This window comes from Schistocerca gregaria, chromosome 2 (assembly GCF_023897955.1).
Source record: "Schistocerca gregaria isolate iqSchGreg1 chromosome 2, iqSchGreg1.2, whole genome shotgun sequence".
Classification (NCBI taxonomy): domain Eukaryota; kingdom Metazoa; phylum Arthropoda; class Insecta; order Orthoptera; family Acrididae; genus Schistocerca; species Schistocerca gregaria.
In genome coordinates this window covers 635,008,382-635,023,874 of record NC_064921.1, presented here as the reverse complement: position 1 = coordinate 635,023,874, position 15,493 = coordinate 635,008,382, and the positions used below count along the sequence as shown (strand labels likewise).

The following is a 15,493-nucleotide window of genomic DNA, read 5'->3' as shown; positions in this document are numbered from 1 at the left end:
TTAAAAAATAAGTAGTATTCTCAAATGCTAATGTCAACACTGTGGATTCACAAAGCAAGAATATTTGTTTGTCTAAACTCAATGATGTGGAAAATATTCTACAGTAATTTCTAGGACTGAGAAGTGAAACCATTCTCAAAGAGACATACTACAAAAGAAGGCTCGTGAAATTGTTCTGAAGGTTGGGATTTAAAATACATTGCCACCACTGATAAAGTACAGATACATTTTCAACAATGATGAAACTGGTATCTCTCTTAATTTACTTCTTGGAAAATCATTTTCCGTTAAAGGAGAAAAAGAAACAAAAGTAAAAAAGAGTAAAGAAAAGGAGGTGATACTACTGTGTGTAAATGGTGATGGAAGTGAGAAGTTTCCCACTATCAACTGCCACGTGTTTCCAAAATTTAAAAATGCTGGTTTGTACTTATTATTGCAACAGCAATCCCTGGAGACGTCAGAAGCCTTTAGGTCTTTTTCAGGCATTTCCAACCCTATACCTCACAAGGAAACAATTTCTGAGAAATGCAAATGTTTTGTTTCTTCCTCTGAACTGCACAACTCATCTGCAGCCTCTGGATCTGGGCACAATGCACTGTTATAGCCAAATATGGAGTAGCAGTCATGTAGAAATAAATTTCATTCTCTGAGAGGATGGTAGGGACGAACCCTCAGGATTATACATGCCTTGCATAGGTTTGCTGCTGCATTGAATTCTGTAACACAACACACTGTCTAATTGTTTCACAAAAGCAGGCTGGTACACAGTTGCTGTTCAATACAACTTTGTTTCGGAAGGATAATGGAGTAACAAAACTGGTATTTCTGAAAATGCAAAATTAAGGGAACTTTTTTGTTGTGATGATGTCCTGATTCCATACCCAAGATTTTTGTAAATGAAATGTTTATGAAGGAATACAGGTAACAGCAAGTGGTGACAGTGATGAAGAAAACTGAAACAAGGAATGTGTTGCATCAAGTTTCACTGTTGTACAAAGAGCTGATACTGTCAGGATTTTTCTCTCTTTTAAAGTGGATGAATCAATTCTAACTTGTATCAACCAGCTGGGACCACACCACCTTTTACCACAACGTGTTGGAGGGACGAAATAAGACTTCTTGATTTATATATATTTGAATAAATATCTGAGAAACATGTAGTACTTATATATTTACTGCATTGAAATTTATAACACAGGATATTGGTAATTATTACTTATATCACCTTAATATGTTTCAATTATGATTCTCGGTCACCCCTTCCATGTGCTCTGTCAAAACCCCTTTTAAGTAAAACATCTATATAAGGAAAAAAAGTATCTGGGTCCTAGAGATTTGTTAAAATCGAGTTTTACAGTATGTGTTTACCACATTGTGGGCATCATGCCAAGGAAGATCCTTGCATGTTACAATGTATTGGGGGGGGGGGGGGGGGGGGGGTAACAGTGTTGAACTTGACCTGCCAGCAGACTTTGGTTTCAGGATATGATGTGCTCTTTCAGACAGACTGCCTTACAGTCTTTGTTTTTCTTTTCTTAATTTTTTATTTCACTCTTTTTCATTTCATTCGTTCTCTTCTCCCTTTGAATCCAAGTCCACACCCATTCATTCATAGATGCGCAGTTGGCATAAAACTTTTTTCAATAGTATATTAGAAGTTGGGGAAATATGTCAAAAGATGTTGTGGTTCAACATAATAATTCAAAACTGTGACAATAGCTAGTAATTCACTTATTTCTTGCAACATTTTTGCCTGTGCTTTTCTAACCTCAAATTAAATTTTGTTTCCTATGCTAGGTATTTCGCCTTTATCATCAATTATGTTACCTTCCTATAACAAACAACTTATCAGACAGCTATATTTCATTACTTGACATTTGGTAAATACTGAAAATTGTAAATAAATATAATTTTCTCCATTCTTAAGAACAGTTAAATCAATTACAAATACAACACTGTTTAGGTAAATTCTGTTAACAACAAATCATAATATATATATATCATTTGGTTTACCCTGCAAAAGCCACCTTGATGTGTATGAAGCACTGCCACCCCCCCCCCCCCTTTTCTTCCTCCTCCTCCTCCTCCTCCTCCTCCTCTTTTTCTTGTACCAGTCACAAATAGTTTGCAGGAGCTCAAATCTTTCCAATTTGCACTACATGGTCTTTTTGTGAGATATAGATAGAAACAATATATTTGTTGACTCTTCTACGAACATATGCTCTCAGAACTTTTAACAGTAAAGCACACCATGATCAGAATGTGTGATATCTGCCACCAGAGTTGGCTGGGCATCTCTGCGATGGTTTTGCACTTGTTAAATGAACTTCTACCAAAAGGTGCTTCTCTACTTTTGATCTCTCAATTTTCTCTATCAATCCTATCTGGTAAGAATGCCAACTGATGGACAACATTCAAGTATTGGTCGAACAAGGATTTTGTAAATTGCTTCCTTTGTAAACTGTAAACCTATATCATGGGTAAACTGGCAGCAATTCTCATGAATAAAATCTATGAAAATTTAATGTTTTATGGTGTATTTAAGTGAAATAAAACTCTCCTCAGCCTGAGGCAATTATAGGGGGATGTAAATAAAAATGTATACAACAGACAAACAGCCCAAGCAAATCAGCAATGGATAAGTATGAACACTTACCTGAGGTGCAGTGACAACAACTTGCTTTGCCTCTGACTGCTCAGAAGTTGCTTCTGAAATACTATCAAGTTGGGATGCTATCTCCCCCGAGAAAACTTGAGTACCAGATGTTGCTAACTGCACAGGAATGCTTTGTCCATCTGGTGTAGTAACATGGATTGCCTGACCATCAACTGTAGTAATCTATGCAATAGACATTGGTGCAATCAAGATCAGATTTTAAATTTTCAAAAAAGAAATTCAAAACAAAATTCTGTAAAAATATATACTAACAGAATAACACATATAAACTTACTTAGTGGGAGTGGGGAGTAGCAAAGTAAGTAATATCATCACAAGAAATACCACAAGAATGACTATTGCTGAGGGGAAGAAAGAAGTGGAGGAAACTGTGATTTATGAAGAATCTAGTATCATGGCTTTAACACTACCAAGAATAACCCTCTTACACTAATTAGACACTTCTTAACTTTATTTATGCTATTTGGTGTATATACATGCAGCATAGTCTCTTGCCTGAGACAGCGAGAGTACCGCGATTTCCTTTCATGGTTATGGTAGTAACAATAACTGCAAATGTATAAATTATCCAGAAACTATACTACTTTCAGTTCAATGCTACTTGAACTTGCAGCCACGAGCTCCCATGTACTGTTAACTACAGTGGTAGTCCTACCGTGTCCCTGTTGCACAGTACATGATATCTCTGCAGTACTGAATACATAGTGAAATAAAACTACAGTAAAACCCCACTTTTACACTTTTCAAAAGACTTCAAAAAAATAGTGTAAAATGTGGGTAAATGTAAAATGTGGGAAGTAATGATTTAAGCAGTAAAAGTTACGAGTAAGACATTCCCTTGCACTTTATGTATGGTGTGTATACATAACAGGCATCAAAAGACTTGTCAGTGACTTTTTTGTTCTGTTATTAAGGTCTATTAGCTAATAACAACTGCTGATGTAACTGGAACTGATAACTGTCTGGGAAGTGGAAACGTTTGACTTAATTTCAAACGTCATAATTCAGGTTTTCATTACTTAAATAATGAAATACTGCACTAGTTATGTATTTTGTCACACTTAGCATGACGCGTTTTGAGAATTTTTTCTCGTTGTGAAGTGCAAATACGTAAAAAAATATTTTCTATGGTGTTTGAATATGTGTTATTCTGTTTCTTTTTGACGTTATCAGGTACTGTGACCTATCAGTCATGTAGAAAACCACACGCACACGCAAACTATCACCCACATTGTTTGTTTGTGTAACATCACAAACAATACATACGCAAATATTGCAATAGGCAACGAGAATAAATTTTCAAAACATGTTTTGCTCAGCATGAATACAATACCTAACTGGCACTGTGCTTACAATAAAAACATATGAGCAACACAAAGTGAATGACTGTGTCAACTAGCTCTCCATGTGGCCATACGCTGAAACACGCTAAGTATGGTTCGACAAAGGTGTCACGATGATCACAACAATCATGAAACTGCATTCGCACAATAGAGACAGTTTGGAAATGATACAACTTTTACTTGTTTGCCCACTGAATAGAGTGCCCTGGTGTCAAGAAACATAACCACTTAATGTTAGTAAACACTACTGGACGGCCAGCATCATATTTTCTCCACAAACATTTTTTCGTAATGCATAAATCACGGGAAAATTATAAATATGTTGATGCAAAATCAGGTGCAAATTAATATTGTGGACTTAGGAAATTTGATATCTATACCATTAACATCACCTGTAGGGTACTTGCTGATTTGGTTAAAAATTCCACAGTTTAAAGTGCTCATGTAAAGAGCAGCATTTAATAATAATGTAGAGAGGTAGAGTTTTAAAATCATTATGGAATACAAAATTATTCCAAACCATAAGAAAAGGTAAGTATAACTGAAACACACTATCTGTAACCAATTAATTTGGAAAACATAACACTTTCTAAGTATCTAGGATAAGGTTTGTTCCCTCAAAGGATTTTGGAAGACATTCACCTATAGTAGAGGCTCTGTTGGGAGCTATAGCCACTTGATGCCATGGGTCAGCATTTTAATAACACACTATCGAAATGTGACAATGTTGAAGGTTGTGCCAGAAACAATACACCCACTCTACAATTATTCTCCTTGAAAATACCACACAGTGGGGATTTTTCTCCCTTGCATTTTTGTTAAGTCTATAACATTTGGCTTCATCTGTACTTCTGGAATATTTGCCTAAATTCCAAACTCTGTACTGTTTTGGTGCTATTAGAATCTCCCACCCACCCTTTCCTGAGAGGACGTCCTGGATATTTCAAATTTTCACAAATCAGATCTCTTTGCAAATGGATAGTGAATGAAGTGTGTATTGATACAGTGTCTCAAAAGTGTACCACAGTTATCAATCGAGCTTTAGTATAATAATAAATACGATAATTTCATGATCAAATAAATTTATTAACATTAAGAATACCTGCAATGCTCTTCCATCCTGCATTGTAAATTGGATAGGATTACCATCTTCATCCATAACTTGGAGTGCATGAGGGGCTGATTCTATCTGGTATGTTGCTTCTGGTGGCAGTTCTATCTTATTTTCAACAGAGGCAGTATTTGAAGTAGTCTCCTGAAGTATAGCTTCAGTAGATGGCTGAAAGATAATGATATTTACTAAGCAGGTTAGCAAGTATACAGTCTCAATTTGCAAATGTTCTCAGGAGAGAACACAATGAAAATGGTTCCCAGAACAGTGACATATTTAAATCAAGGAGGAATAAAAATTTTACATTACTTTCTCAAAAACTGTTTTGATCCTCAAAGGATTGATGATGATGGTTTATGGAGGAGGGCACTAAACAGCTAGGTCATCAGCATTCTTGTATTAACATTATACTGAAGAACATTTACATAATGTAAGGAAGGAGATCAATAAACTGGAAAACTACGTTTGATCTCACCACAGGAAACATAAAGCAACCACAAGAAGATGAGGTTCAGAAAAGCCCATAATAAAATGCCAGCAAGACACAGAGGGATAACTAAATGAAATCGTGGAGAAAATACCTGTAAAAATGCTGTTAAAAAAAAGAGACAAACAAGCGTGGCTGGATGACGACTTAGAAATAATACGTGACCCAGCCACTCTGTGACACATTAATATTGTACACCAAGTATTTAGGGAAGAATTCCGGACACCACACAAAATTTTAAGACACAAACAACACTTGCCTCATTATCAGTTAAAATAGAGGAAAGATCCCGTGGTAGACCCAGTTCAATCCTCAGGTCGTCATATAACACACACCCAGTTAAAAGACATCATACTGACAGCTGTGTCCCGCATCGCTGACATACTGGAGGCTCCTCCCAACATAAGAGGAAGCCATTTGTCAATGGACAATGTTCCACTCTAAGCTGAGTAAGGGCTACTTCTTCACACCGCCCCAAGAGGAAGGAGGTGATCCATGGTTGCACTGAAGTCTTGATGGAATGTAGTTTGTTGTTCTTCATTTCCAGCCAATGGGACTCCCACCAACAAATGGCCTTCCTGGTCACAAATGAAGTGACAGCCCACAGAGGGACTGAACAGGGGGCAGGAGGAGGAAGGGAGCAAGTCTCCTTAGGAGCAGCATCAGCAAGTTCACTTCCCTTGATTCCTAGGTGTGCTATCCGATCTGCTGGGTACATCTGTCCACCAGCGAGAAGGGCACTTTGAGAATTAGAGCAGATGATAAATTTTTTGTCAAGACGTATTCTCATCTGCTCCATTGCCCTCAGGATAGCAAAGAGTTACACGTAATAAACTGAAAACTGCTCTGGGAGGCATATTCTCAGGACAATCTCGGGGAACACGGCAGAACAACCAGAAACATCTCCCTGTTTAGAACCAACTGTGTAGATGATAATAATATCTGGGTGGCTATGTAAAATTTCATTAAATTTAATTTTAAAAACATATCTGGGGTACAATGTTTCTTGTAAGCAGTCAGTTCTAAAAGCAATCTGGGCCTTGGTAGTAGCCAGGGGGAGGCCCTACTCCACCCCTGGCTTAGGACCTTAATGTGCCCCACCTTTAATAACTCACGGCTTTCCCTTGCACAGGTCCCAAATGGCCACGTCACGTGTGGTGGATGATCGAATAGCCATTCTAGAGGCGGCTGAAGAATGTAACTGGATGCTGGCAATGTAAGAATGGAGAATGCTTGGCGTACTACGAGAAGAAGACATTGATTAGACAGTGGAGGCTCACCAGCCTCCGCACACAAACTAACAACAGGGCTTGTGCGATAGGCCCCTGTCGACAGCCTAATGCCCTTGTGATGGACTGCATCCAGCCTTTTAACGTATGAAGGCCTTGCAGACCCATAAATCTGGCATCCGTATTCAAGCCGGGGTCACACAAAAGCCTAATACAGTTGGAGCAGACACGCTCTGTTGGCTCCCCAAGACCTATTACTGACACATTTAAGGATGTTTAAGGTCTTGAGACATCTCAGTTTCAGTTCTTTAAGGTGTTGCAACCATGTTAACTTCTCATCAAAAATAAGATTAATATTTCACCTTTGCCATTAAAGTGAGAACAGTGTCCCCCAGTTTTAAAACGGGCAAATTAAACAGACAGCGGGAACGATTAAAATCAACACAAACTGTTTTCTCTATTGAGAATCTAAAGCTGTGGTGCAAGACCATTCGTCCACCTATCTGATCGTCAGTTGCAATTGCCGAGTAGCTGTGGTGAGGCTGGAGGCGGCACAGAAGATGGAGAAGTCGTCCACAAACAAGGAACATAGTACTCGACGTCGCATTGTGGTTGTAATACTATTGATTGCAATGGCGAAAGCTGCGGCACTTAAAACACCCCCTTGAGAGACACCATTCTCCCGCTTAAAACAGTCAGACAGAGCATTACCAACCCTGTATCTAAAATACCTGTCCGAGAGAAAAGGACAGTATGAAGGTTGGTAGGCATCCGCAGAATCCCCACTGATGGAGGTGCGACGATCAATTCTGTAATCCAACTCAACCTGAGATATAAATAAAAACGAAAGAACATCTAAAAAACATCAGAACTGTTCAAGTAGTTTCCAAGTAAGTAGAGAAATATTTGCACCCCGTACAATTACAGGAATGAAAAAGTTATCTGTTGTTGTTGACTGATCTCAACACACACAATAATTATTAAATTCGATACTTTTAGAGTTTATAATTCCATCCAAGGATGAATGTATGTGCCTGTCAATCAACAGCCAACAGATAGTCAGGCAACTATGATGAGATGGTAACACTCTCCCCCCCCCCCTCCCCCCCCCCCCAAAAAAAAAGCAAGGAATTATTTTTTAAAAGCTATATATTTTTGACTTGTTTACAACCTTATCCCCTTCAAAGGCAATGGCCTTGACGTAGTGGATACATCGATTCTCGTCAGATCACTGAAGTTAAACGCTGTCGGGCATGGCCAGCACTTGAATGGGTCACCATCTGGGCTGCCATGTGCTGTTATCATTTTTCGGGGTATGGTATGGAAGTCATATCATCATCACTACATCAATGTCCTTGAATGTTAAATTTTCAGAAATATCAGTTCTGCTGCTCCATCCTTCGTCTAGAATGTCGTTGTCTTCAGCAGCAACTGATATACCACAGCCACACTTTGTGAAGCAAGTAAACACTGTTGTGTTACAGAACTCCACCCAACAACAAATATATGCTGGAGAGGATAAAGACGACATACACAGTTCGGAGGAAGGAACACAACATTTACATTCCGCAAAAATTGTGTTTACTTAGGATGTGCATGACAAAGTCGATAATAAGTCCAGTTCCTTCCTGCAACACCCATCTCGGCACCAATGCCTGAAGAATTGTAAAAAATCTCTGACATCTCTAGTGTCTGCTGTTGTATTCTTCAGTAGAAAGTGATGTAATTAATAGTGAAGGCAACATTCAACTTCATCACTAGTTACGCACAATAGTGCTGTCCCCTTTTTTACTTTTAGTTTATTTATTTATTTTTTGCCTCTGTGGCATTTTTTCTCTTAACAGAACATGATTCTGCAGGAAGTAAATTAGTTAAAAGCAGAATTTTTCTTAAAGTTTTGCCAGAATTGAAATGAATATTCATCAAATGCAGGATTTCCATAAAGGTGGGTTCATTAATGCAGGGTTTTACTGTACATTTAATTACTGATGTGTACGTATGATCATTTACTCTTCTTTTGGCAGTATGAATCTACTACTATCCACTTTCAGTTACAATCATTTCTTTTTAAAAATAAAACAATTTTCAATTCTTGTCTTACAACAATCTTTTCTCTGACTAGCCTCACAGTAAACTATTATTCATTCTACCTGCAGACCAGTTCTGAACTCCATTTTGTCATAGCCAACCTCCAATCCCACAAAATTCTAAAATCCTTTCTAGCACTTGGCATGTCTCACAATGGACTTTCCATAAAAATCCGTCTCCAACTGAGATTCAATCTTCCACAATGATCACCACCTTTTCCAATTTTCATCAGCCTAGTCCTCCCCCACATAATCATACCACCTAGACATAGACCATAATAAACTACCTTTGCTCCATTCACAAGATCCTTCAACTTTGTTAGTACGATTTCCATATCTCTATTGCCAATCACCTTCTCCGAAATCTACACTGCCATCCATTCATTTGAAAAAATTGGACCCCTACATAATTATCAATCCTCTTAAAAACCATTGACCTTGAGCCTATGACCCAAGTTTAATCACACTATGCTGTCAGATACTTTTATGAGTTTCTTTCAGTGGAAATATAGCTTCGTTTATTGACAACAGCAATCTCCAACCACACAATCAGTCTTATCTTATTCAGTTTCCATCTATCACAAAGTCTGACCCAGTTCCCCAAACACCTTACTCACTAGTCAAGTCGTCACAGACATGGAACAAACTGACATTTGATCTAAAAAGTAATTTTATCTTTATCATACTTCTCAATGACAATTCTATCACTGTGGCTTAGTGGCTGAAGCATTACACTAGCTTTGCGGGACCTCTACTTACTAATCTTATCACTATAATCTCACCACAGAAACACACTGACCAGAAACTCCACAAAACATTAGATCTATCACAAAATATGTAACCCGAATCCATCTCTCTCTGCACATTGGCATCCATCTGTTATTGTCGCCAAAGTTGAACAAACTACTACTCACTGCTAGTAACAAGACTCTCATAGAAATATCTCCTGCCTTTCCTGACCAGCATCGCCAACTTCGCTTGACAACCAACCAGCTGTCTACCTTTATGAATGATCACACACAATCTGTAGCTAACCACAGATTATAATTTCTCTGCTGGTAAATCTGCTAGAGACCACAATGGCATCAACTTCACAACTCATGCCACTGAGATCTTTTCTTCAGCACCAGCTCCACTGAGCTGTTATGGTTGGAATTCCCTCTCCAGCATATCCCCATAATCCTCCTGGTGTAAACCTTATCCACTTTTTTGACAACTCTCCCCCCAATACTGAATTGCCTTCCTATTACTTTCCTATCCTACATTTCTGCCCACTTTCCACATCTTTCCAGCCCTCTTTCACATTAACCCGCTCCGTACCCCACCAACAAAACACACTCCACCACCTCAGTTTTGTTACTCTAACCAAAACTAATCACATATCGCTATTTTCACTGTCACCATGACCCCCCCCCAAAAAAATAATTAATGGGTTAGCACCACCACCACCACCACCACCACCACCACCACCACCACCACCAATCCATCCATCCCCCCCCCCCCTCTCTTTCTCATATGCATGTAAATGGTTCCCTGTACCATTTTTTGGTGGTGATTTACACAAAGGTATTTATATCATCATAAATATTAGCGTAATTATGTCTAAATTTTATTGTATTTAAAACCACGTAATTTTTACAGGATACCAACACCAAAAACATACTGACCTGTTCTGGAGGAGCCTCAACATTTTCTACAAAATGGAGTGTTCTTGCTTCATTTGGATCGTCAGGATCCTGGTACGTAACATATATGATTTGCTCAACGCTGTTCCCTTGTGCTTCTGTGGTTGTTACTTCACTGCCACCTTCCTGTCCATCTTCCTTTGTCAAGTGATTACGTATTATATTCCAAACTGTTCGGTCAACTGAAGCAGAGCTAGTGGAAGCATTGTCTGCTTTAGGATCCCTATGTACCTGTAAGCACACGGCACAATTTTAAAAGAAATACTTGAAAATACTCAAAAGTTACTAACATATTATCCTTGTTTTTCAAGCTTACCTTCTTATGTTTTGTGAGATTTGAGCAGTCAGCAAAAGCTTTCCCACAAATATTGCACGTATATGGTTTCTCACCTGCAGGAGCAGAAGAAAATGGTAAATATGTCTTAAATGAAATGATTCAGCAATTCCCTGCAAAATAGTAATGGAATTAGAATGTTGAACGTTATGTTCTCATTTACCTGTGTGGAGACGTAAATGTTTCTTCAGTGCCCATTGTTCCGTGAAGCCTCTAGCACAGTAATGACACTGAAACGGTCTCTCACCTCTATGCCTTCTGGTATGACACTTCCATGTGTCCTTATGAAGAAAGGATTTATTGCAGTACTCACATTTCCACGGTCTTTCCCCTGTATGTCTTTTTACATGGAGTTTAAACTGGAAGACAAAAGAAAACAGATTAATCAATGATAGTACATAGTTGCTGAGACAGGATTAAAACTTGTGCATACAAATAAAAATCTAAACAAATGAGTTCTCATAAATAGGGCAATACATTTTTTTAATGCCATCTTGAGGTTAACATAATTAAGCTTTTAGTATGTGTGTTCACATATTTCTAGCTAGAGAAGTTTTCAAAATTTTGAGAGTATTTCAGCATGTGGAGCATAAATCCTTTCTTCATCTTATTTGTAAATTATTTTGATCCCAACATGCTAGCGCGCGTGCGTGTGTGTGTGTGTGTGTGTGTGTGTGTGTGTGTGTGTGTGTGTGTGTGTGTGTGTGCATTTTGTACTCTAGGTCATGAAAAGACCTCTTATGAAAGTTTTCGTTTTATTTCGTGACTGTCAATAACTCAAAACATATGCAATTTGGTGAGAGATCTCCTTTATGCCAAATAAACTTATGAGCAGCTTCTACATATATCAATCAAAGAAGGCAAAAAAACTGATATGAAAGAGACAGTGGCCAAGAGTCTTAAGGCACGCATTCAGATCACTGTCAACTTCCATATGCATGAGTTCAAAAAACTTATTGCAACATTTTGGAACTATCCATCTATATACCATACATACTTGCTCTATTTAACTACAGTAACCACATATGAAAATCTAGTCATAAGATTTATACAACTTGGTGTGAAGTGATGAATTTTTGTGCACAAAAGCTAATTTCAGTAAAAGCAAGATCATCAAATGTGTTCTTGAAAACTATTACGCCATGGACCTGAGATGTACAACTTCATTATTTTTTAATGTCCTAATGAGGTGAGCTGGTCCAAAAGATACTGCATAGTGATATTTGATCTTTATTTTCTAATATGTAATGACCCAGGAAACTACTTTCAAGTAGCTTCCTACTAGTGTGGTATAGTTACTCCAAACTGGCATGTCCCAGGAGGTTGGCCTCCCCTTGTTCGATATAAGAATAACATTGAAGCACTTCTAAGAGAGAAAAATCTTGTTCATCAGTCCCACTGTTCTGTAGAATGATTAAGCAAGTGCCATAGTTGTTATCTTCATGTGCTGAATATGGTGACCTTACATGTGCTTGTTGTCTGGACCCCAAGCAGATTAAAGCATTGTCAGGTAGCACTCCTTTCTTTATGTGCACATTTTATAAGCTTGTGACTACAGACCCATTCCATGTTATGTCTGTTTTGTGTTTTTTATGACTGCTGTGTCAGTCTAACAGTGGCAAGTTAACAAATTGTGTAGTCAATGCTACATCAAATACTTTACTGAAACTGAAACTTCTGTGTGTGTGTGTGTGTGTGTGTGTGTGTGTGTGTGTGTGTGTGTGTGTGTGTGTGTGTGTGTCAAACTAATGAAATTGGGAGCCTGTGCTACAAACATAAATTTTAACAGTGCAGCAACATCTCTCAGCCTATCTCATTATTCACAGCACTTGCAAAAGACAACTATGAATCATTGAAACACTGTGCAGATAAAGTTAACTAACAACCCAGAGTGAAACACAGTGATTTGCCTCTCAAAGTACGGAATGTAAGTAAAAATCAAATTTTAAAGTACATTTGCAATGATAGCCTTAAAAATGCCACATTATGTACCAGTCTGACCATCCAGTCTATTCATCATATCCTACAATCTACAGTTTCTCCAAATGACAATACCTAGGAATGCTTCAGCGACTTGAAACAAAAAAAGATGACAGATCACAAAAAAGACAACTAGTTTCTATTTCATTTAAGGGAGGATTCAATGGCAATGGACAACAGAGACAATGTGCATGCTCACTTTCTGGTTTCAACAGTGTACACTTGAAATTCAAGTTATAAAATAAAACATGTAGATTTTTTAAATGTTGATTTAACGAACAATTTTGTAACATTTTAAGGATTTATCCAAAATATGAGAATATAAACAGCATATTTTTCAACACCCAGTTATTGTACCTTTGTAATCACTCTAATTAGTGATTTCCGGAAACTATGTCTGTAGTAGATGGGACAATGGTTTCTCTCTCTATTTTCAACCACATGAGCCTGCAATAACTACAGAAACTCAGTAAATGTAGTTTTCAGCAAAAACAAAGTTCCTACATGGTACATTTATTATCGCCACTTTCTGCCTTTAATATCACTTTACCCACACATTTCAATTTTGATACATTAAAAAATCATATCAAAAGGAAAATACAAGTGTATTTTGTTTGTAAATCTCTATTCCTAAAAAATACCTTAAAATGAAATTGCACTTTTCTCCAACTATTCTGCTACCTGATAGTAGCAACAGCCGCCAATGTGACACATGCTCTCACTGACTATTACTCAAATGCATTCCAATTCAAATCACTGAACTAACACCTTACGAAGAATTCTTACTCTCTTCATCAAACTTTTTCATTGTCTGTGAGTGAGATCATCATTTATCTTATGCTAAACTCTACATTTACATGACTACTCTGCAATTCTCACTTAAAGAGGTTGGCTGAGTGTTCACGGAACCACTTCTAGACTACTACTGCTCCACTGTTCCAATCTGTAATAGCATCTGGGAAAAACACACACCTAAATCTTTCTGTGCACGCTAAATCTTCTCTTATTCTTTTATATTGGTCATTGCTCCCTAAGTAGGTGGGAGTAAATAGTATATTTTTGTCCACTTAAAGCATGCCGGATGGCAGAAGGCAGCAACTTACTACGCTTCAATGAAATTCCAAATCATCAAGTTGCGCTGGAGTACACCATTTAAATTAAAACAAACTTCAGTGCAATTTTGGCAGTTCTCCAATTTCACTGAATATATTTCTGCATTCAGACAGAAAATGTGATTAAAATTTTGTAAAAAGTTCTTGTCACAATGCAAAATGTCTGTTTTAATGATTACAGTACAATATACAGTATACTGTTGAGCCAAAACATTACGACAACTGCCCAATTAGAGATGGGAAGCTCCGGGTGACACTGTAGACTGTAGCACTGGAAGTATAGTATACAAGCAGAGCACAGACAAATGTGAAATTGTCCTAGTGATGAAGTATGTCACACAAATGGAGAAATCCACTGACATAAGTGTCTCTTACAAATTGAAGATTGTTATGGATTAGTGTCTAGGGACAAGTGTTCAGAAAGAGCAAAGCTCACTGGCTGCTCATGCGCTGATGTTGTGAAGATCTACGGGGAAACAATGATGGTGAAACCTTTTAAAAGCGACAATATTTTGGATGTCTACACCTCATTAAAGAATGTGGAGGTTGGAGGCTTGCCCACTTTGTAAAGTGGGATAAATGACAATCTGAGGCACATCTCATAACAGATTACAAAGCCGGGGCAGCCATAGGTGTTTCGAAGCACACCATTGACTGCAACCTGTTAAATATGGGGCTCCACAGCAGACAACCTCCTAATTTTCCCATGATGACCAAATGGCAAAACTGCAGTGGGCATGGGATCATCTGAGATTAGATTGTGCATGAAACAAGGCACCTGATGAGTAATTATGTTCCTCGTTGCACTAGGCTGATGGTGATGCCCTGATACATCGAAACTGGGTGAATGGCTGCTTGAAACATGCAGCACATTTTAGACACAGGCTGGTGGGGAAATATCACCATATGGGGGACAGTCAGCTGAGTTTCCATGGGACCTATATCATTAGTCTAAAGCACCATCACAGCTGTGGACTATATGAACATTACTGTGAAGCACCTGCATTCCTTCTCCTGTGGTGATCACATCTTATAGAAGGACAACATCTTATAGAAGGACAACTGTCCATGTTACAATGCCAGAAGTGTGCTAATAGTGATTTGAGAAACATGAAAGTGAACTCATATTGATGCCTTAGTCACCAAATTAGGCTGATCTGAACTTGGGGGAATGCACCTGGGATGCTATCAGGTGTCAACTCCACGCCCACAAAGCACCAGGCCATAATTTATGTGACTTGCGTGATCTGGGTGTAGACATTAGGTGCCAAAGGCCTTGCTGAATCAATGTATTGCATTCAAACAATGCAACATTATTAAGCAGGTAGTCATCATAATATTTTGGTTCATCATTGTATGCTTTTATAATACACACACACACACACACACACACGCACACACACACACACACACACAGATTCCACGACTTACCAAGCAGGAAAGCGCCG

At 38.2% G+C, this 15,493-nt stretch overlaps 1 protein-coding gene across 3 annotated transcripts in view; it reads right to left on the bottom strand.

The window, feature by feature from the left end:
* Window positions 1-15,493, bottom strand: part of LOC126334658 (zinc finger protein ZFP2-like) — a 75,833-nt gene that overhangs the window by 3,699 nt on the left and 56,641 nt on the right. For all 3 annotated transcript variants that reach the window (XM_049997109.1, XM_049997112.1, XM_049997110.1), the window contains 5 exons: window positions 11,117-11,312; window positions 10,936-11,009; window positions 10,602-10,850; window positions 5,123-5,299; window positions 2,657-2,839 (listed from right to left, as the gene is read on the bottom strand). In XM_049997109.1, coding sequence (XP_049853066.1) covers window positions 2,657-2,839; window positions 5,123-5,299; window positions 10,602-10,850; window positions 10,936-11,009; window positions 11,117-11,312 — 879 coding nt within the window. The remainder of the gene's footprint in view (window positions 1-2,656; window positions 2,840-5,122; window positions 5,300-10,601; window positions 10,851-10,935; window positions 11,010-11,116; window positions 11,313-15,493) is intronic.